The sequence below is a fragment of the Macaca nemestrina genome, chromosome 18 (genome assembly GCF_043159975.1).
Source record: "Macaca nemestrina isolate mMacNem1 chromosome 18, mMacNem.hap1, whole genome shotgun sequence".
NCBI lineage: Eukaryota > Metazoa > Chordata > Mammalia > Primates > Cercopithecidae > Macaca > Macaca nemestrina.
The window spans coordinates 24,230,232-24,236,637 of NC_092142.1; the positions used below are offsets into that span (position 1 = coordinate 24,230,232).

The window sequence follows — 6,406 nt, forward strand, 5'->3', positions numbered from 1 at the left end:
TGGTACTTAAATATATTCGCATAACCGGTTATATAAATCTAAATATAAAACCAATCTCCAGTAAGTTTGAAGACGGCACTCACCAACTTTTCACAGAAAAGTTGAACATTACTAATAAAGTCTAATCATATCTTTAGAAGGGGTAAACAGTGATAGCATTTACTGAATTGGAATTACTATTATAATTCAAAACCTGAACATATTCATTTAACCACAACCCAGTCTTAGTTTTAAGTCAGGACTGCCCAACAAAATATTCTGTCAGTCATTCATGATCTGAATTCTGGCGTATGAGAGCTATTAAAGTATGATACACATAAAAAAGTCACAAAACATTTCTGTGTTGTAATAAATAGGGCCGTGGCCAATTATTACTCATTAGTAGCTTTTTTGAGATGAGCTCTCAAGTCTGCCCTTTCTGCCTCCTTCTTAATGCCGGCAAAGATCATTTTTGTTCCAGAGATGTACTTCTTGGGATTCTTCAAATACTGCATCAGTGCATCCTCTCCCCAGGTGATGCCTTTGTTCTTACTGGCGTCTGTGTGAGAGAATCCAACGGCCTGACCTGTCTTCCGCCCGAAGAGATTAGGCCCAGTCTTATGCTTGCCTCCCTTTTCCATGGTGTGGCACTGGGCACACTTCTGAACAAAAATCTTCTTGCCTTTCTCAACAGCACCCATATTTAATTGTCTTTTTCATCGCTGGTGCGACGTAGGTTCCTGCTCTGAAGCTGGACGTCCCCAGTCTCTCGTATCTCCTCTTAGAGAAATGGTGGTAATGATATAGACACATTTCTCTACTTGGCTTTTGCATTTCACAGTATATCTTGGAGGACATTGCCCATATACAATTTTGAGGAGAAAAGGTTGTAACTCAAAGGTAAATTTACTACTTAAATTTGAAAGCAATAGAAAGACAATTTCCAGATATGCAAGACCTTAGAAGTATCTTACTGAAAGCAAACCAACAAACAAACTCCACAAAGAATTTATCATTCAGTGTATAGACTAATTTAAAATGAATAAATTTTAGAAGAGAAAACTTGAAGCCTGAAAGGACTGCCAGAAAGTGATGGAATCCAATTGAACATGGAGTTAACACACAGAATTGTCATTTAGCAGGATACAAATGTGAAAAAACTTGAAAGATTCCCATGATAAAGCAGTAATATTATGAAAATACAAACTTGAGTTTAGAAAACCGTAAAGGCTCATCCAATAAGCTCCTAGAATTGATAAATGAATTCGGTAAAGTTTCAGGATACAAAATCAATGTACACAAATTAGTAGCACTGCTATACACCAATAGGGACCAAGCTGAGCATGAAACCAAGAACTCAATCCTCTTTATAATAGCTGTAAAAATAAATAAATAAATAAGCAAATAATAAATAAATAACATACTTAGGAATATACCTAACCAAGGAGGTGAAAGACCTCTACAAGGAAAATTACAAAACACTGCTGAAAGAAATCATAGATGACACAAACAAATGGAAACACATCCCACACCCATGGATGGGGAGAATCAATATTGTGAAAGTGACCATACTGCCAAAAGCAGTGTACAAATTCAATGCAATTCCCATCAAAATACCATCATCATTCTTTACAGAACTAGAAAAAACAGTCCTAAAATTAATATGGAACCAAAAAAGAGCCTGCATAGTGAAAACAAGACTAAGCCAAAAGAACAAATTTGAAGGCATCACATTACCTCATTTCAAACTATACTATAAGACCATAGTCACCAAAATACCATGGTACTGTTATTAATATAGGCACATAGACTAATGGAACCAAATAGAGAACCCGGAAATAAAACCAAATACTTACAGCCAACTGATCTTCAACAAAGCAAACAAAAACATAAAACAGGGGAAAGGACCCCCTATTCAACAAATGGTGCTGAGATAATTGGTAAGCCACAGGTAGAGGAATGAAACGGGATCCTCATCTCTCACCTTATATAAAAATCAACTCAAGATAGATCAAAGACTTAAATCTAAGACCTGAAACCATAAAAATTCTAGAAGATAACATTGGAAAATTCCTTCTAGACATTGGTTTAGGCAAAGACTTCATGACCAAGAACCCAAAAGCAAGTGCAACAGAAGCAAAGATAAATAGATGGGACTTAAAAAGCTTCTGTAAAGCAAAAGACATAATCAGCAGCATAAACAGACAACCCATAGTGTGGCAGAAAAAATTCACAAACTACGCATCCCACAAAGGACTAATATCCAGAATCTTTGAGGAACTCAAATAAGCAAGAAAAACCAAATAATCCCATCAAAAAGTGGGCTAACAACACGAATAGACAATTATCAAAAGAAGATATAAAAATGGCCAACAAGCATTAAAAAAACCATTCAACATCACTAATTATCAGGGAAAGGCAAATGAAAGCCACAATGTTAATACCACCTTTCTCCTTCAAGAATGGCCATAATTAAAAACACAAAAAAATAATAGATGCTGGCATGGATGTGGTGAAAAGGGAACACTTTTACACTGCTGGTGGGAATGTAAACTAGTACAACCACTATGAAAACAGTGTGGAGATGCCTTAAGGAACTAAAAGTAGAACTACCATTTGAGCCAGCAATTCCATTACTGGGTATCTATTCAGAGGAAGAGAAGTCATCACATGAAAAGGCACTTGCACACTCTTGTTTACAGCAGCACAATTTGCAATTGCAAAAATATGGAACCAGCTCAAATACCATCACTCAACGAGTGAATAAAGAAAATGTGGTATAAATATGTCATGGAATACTACTCAGCCCTAAAAAGGAATGATATAATGGCATTTGCAGCACCTGGATGGAATTGGGAGACCATTATTTTAAGTGAAGTAACTCAGGAATGGAAAATCAAACATCGTATGTTCTCACTTATAAGTGGGAGCTAAGCTATGGGGATGCAAAGACATAAGAATGATACAATGGACTTTGTGGACTCAGAGGAAAGGGTGGGAGGGGGTGAGGGATAAGAAGGGGTGAGGGATAAAAGGCTACACATTGGGTACAGTATACACTGCTTGGGTGATGGTTGCACCAAAATCTCAGAAATCACCACTGAAGAACTTACCCATGCAACCAAATACCACCTGTTCCCCAAAAACCTATTGAAATAAAAAGAATAAAAATAAAATTAATAAAATTTCAGATAATAAACTGAGAAAGAAGGGAGAGGAATAAAATCAAAGTGTGCTATTTTTTTCTTATCTATAGATACTCTGTATTCTCGATTTTAATAATTGAAGCAATAAGGCTGGGCGCGATGGCTCACACCTGTAATCCCAGCATTTTGGGAGGCCGAGGCAGGATGATCACTTGAGGTCAGGAGTTCAAAACCAGCCTGACCAAAATGACGAAACCCTGCCTGTACTAAAAATACAAAAATTAGCTGGGCGTGGTGGTGTATGCCTGTAATCCCAGCTACTTGGGAGACTGAGGCAGGAGAATAGCTTGAACCAGGGAGGCGGAGTTTGCAGTGAGCCGAGATCATGCCTCTGCACTCCAGCTTGGGGGACAGAGCGAGACTCTATCCCAAAACAAACAAACAAACAAAAACAATTGAAGCAATAGATATTCAGTTTTAAATGGAACTATGAGCATGCTTTCTAAATTGCTAAAGAAAGCACAAGGCACAGAGAGATTGCTGTAGGAGATTTGGAGGCTGAAGTGAAGCAGCAGTGATTTTGCAGATCTGCTGGTGCATCTCCTTGGCTCAAGGCAGTGTCAAGGCCTTCTACTGGATCCTCCTTCAGCTTCTCTGACTCCTGGGCCACGTGTGTGCTAATCCATGACAAAGCACCTCCTTTATCTTCTCTAGGACATCTACATGACTGAGGTCAGCGATGACAAGAACAGATATGGCCGCAATCTGTTCTCATGGGCTCTAGTTAATTTCTGTTCTTTGTGAACTTCAAGCTGCAGCATCAGATATGAAGTCAATAGTCTTCCAGAAACTAGTTAACCTCTTAACTTTAACCTGTGTGAAGTCAAATCTCTATAACAAATTTATATATATTATATGTATATACCACATACATAGACACACACATATATGACATAGATACACATCTATACGTGTGTGTGTATGCTAGCAGTCTGCTTCTTTACTGAACACTTACTTATACATGTGTATACTATGCATTTAGGGATATAAGTACATTAGGGAAATGGTCTTGACTTGATAATTAGGTGTAGGTTTGGCTCTGCCATTTACCTTATATAATATTGGACAACTCGCAGTACTCTGTGAATCTCTGTGAATCTGTTTCCTTATCCCTAATATAATGGATTGGTACCACTAATCTCTGAATTGGTGTTTTTTTTCCAAGCTGTGGCTTGAGATCCACTGACAGGTGAGTGATAGGTGATCCACTGCAGGGAGTAGTAATGATCAGTGTCATTAAAAAATTAAATGGAATAAAATAGAACAGACAATGTCAAAGTACATCACATATAGTAAGGATAGCATTTTTATTTCAGGTAGATAAATATGAAAATGCATATGATCCCAGCACTTTGGGAGGCCGAGGTGGGCAGATGACGAGGTCAGGAGATCGAGACCATCCTGGCCAATATGGTGAAACCCCATCTCTACTAAAATAGAAAAAATTAGCTGGGCGTGGTAGGGGGCGCTTGTAGTCCCAGCTACTTGGGAGGCTGAGGCAGGAGAATTGCTTGAACCCGGGAGGTGGAGGTTGCAGTGAGCCAAGATGGCGCCACTGCACTCCAGCCTGGGCAACAGAGTGAGACTCCATCTCAAAAAAAAAAAAAAAAAAAAAGAAAGAAAGAAAAAATGTGTATGTTGTAATGTAAAATATATTTCTTACTGGGAGTCAGGTTAGAAAAACTTGAAAAGTATTTCCGTTTGTAATGATCAAAGCCATTGTTCCTTAGACCTAGAACTATGTGTTGATGCTAGTCTGGCCAATTTCAGTAGGGAGGCATGGGAAAATGTAGGTGATATTCTGCTGCAATTCTGCTTGGCTCTTCCATTTTTTGTTTCTTTTTCCTTAGCTCTCCAGTGTTTGAGCACACATGTGAACAACACAACATTTTAAATCAACATTAAACTTTCAGAGACTAATAAAATCCAGGCTTCTAGCTTCTCTAAAAAAAAAAAAAAATCACAGGCCGGGTGTGGTGGCTCACGCCTGTAATCCTAGCACTTTGGGAGGCTGAGGAGGGTGGATCATCTGAGGTCAGGAGTTCCAGACCAGCCTGGCCAACATGGTGAAACCCCATCTCTATCAAAAATACAAAAATTAGCCAGGCATGGTGGTGGGCACCAGTAATCCCAGCTATTCAGGAGGCTGAGGCAGGAGAATTGCTTGAACTCGGGAGGAGGAGGTTGCAGTGAACTGAGCTGGCGCCACTGCACTTCAGCCTGAACGACAAGAGTGAAACTCCATCGCAAAAAAAAAAAAAATCAGAATGTGGGCTGGGCACAGTGGCTCATGCCCGTAATCCTAGCACTTTGGGAAGCTGCGGCGGGCGGATCACCTGAGGTCAGGCATTCAAAACCAGCCTTGCCAACACAGTGAAACCCAGTCTCTATTAAAAATACAAAAATTAGCCGGGCGTGGTGGTGGGTGGGCGCCTACTCGGGAGGCTGAGGCAGGAGAATCGCTTGAACCCGGGAGGTGGAGGATATAGTGAGCTGAGATCGCGCCACTGCACTCTAGCCTGGGTGACAGAGTGAGACTCTGTATTAAAAAAAAAAAAAAATTGGAATTATTATTGGGACTGGTTCATGGCTGGCAATAATCATTAAGAAACGAGTAGGGACTCTTTCCCTCTATGTGGGCATATGTTTTTAAATACAGGTTTTGATTATTATTATTCACATATGGTAAGGCCAACAGATTGGGGATGATTGCTATTGAAAACGCAGTTTGTGGCTGGGTGTGGTGTATGCCTGAAGTCACAGCTACTTGGAGGCTGAAGCTGGAGGATTGCTTGAGTCCAGGGGCACTAGGGTTGGGCAGGAGGTAGAGAGAGTGGGGGAAATTTGGGCAAGAACCTTTATTGTGGTTTCCTTGGTCAAATGTGAGGCAGGGCAGGGTAAGCAGGTTTAGGATTGGCTAGTGGGAATACTTTCAATGGGCTTTGGGGTGTAGGGTTTGTCCCTAGTTGTCTAGTGCTTGACTCTGGGGTGATCAGCGCAGGGAATAGTGGCCCAGAGTGAAAGGATCTGGTGTTCGGGGTACAACAGAGATGTCTGGGGTATCCACTCTGGATTGGTTAATTTGCACATAAAAGGCGCTCACAGGTGAGTCATTTACTGTCTCTAGGAACAGACAATACCTGGGAGAGACAGTCTTTCTAGGGTCAGCAAGACCTGAGCTACCAAAGCATCAGAAACACAGAAAACAAAAAGGTATGATT

General features: G+C 40.2%; 1 protein-coding gene across 1 annotated transcript; it reads right to left on the reverse strand.

Annotated features, from left to right (window-relative positions):
• Window positions 1-371: 371 nt before the first annotated feature.
• On the reverse strand, window positions 372-680 carry LOC105485043 (cytochrome c-like). The gene has a single exon (XM_011747226.3). It carries the CDS (start codon window positions 678-680, stop codon window positions 372-374), a length of 309 nt encoding a protein of 102 aa, XP_011745528.1.
• Between the last annotated feature and the right edge of the window lie 5,726 nt (window positions 681-6,406).

Coding starts and splice junctions, on each gene's coding strand:
- LOC105485043 (XM_011747226.3), bottom strand. CDS start 680: ATGGGTGCTGTTGAGAAAGGCAAGAAGATTTTTGTTCAGAAGTGTGCC.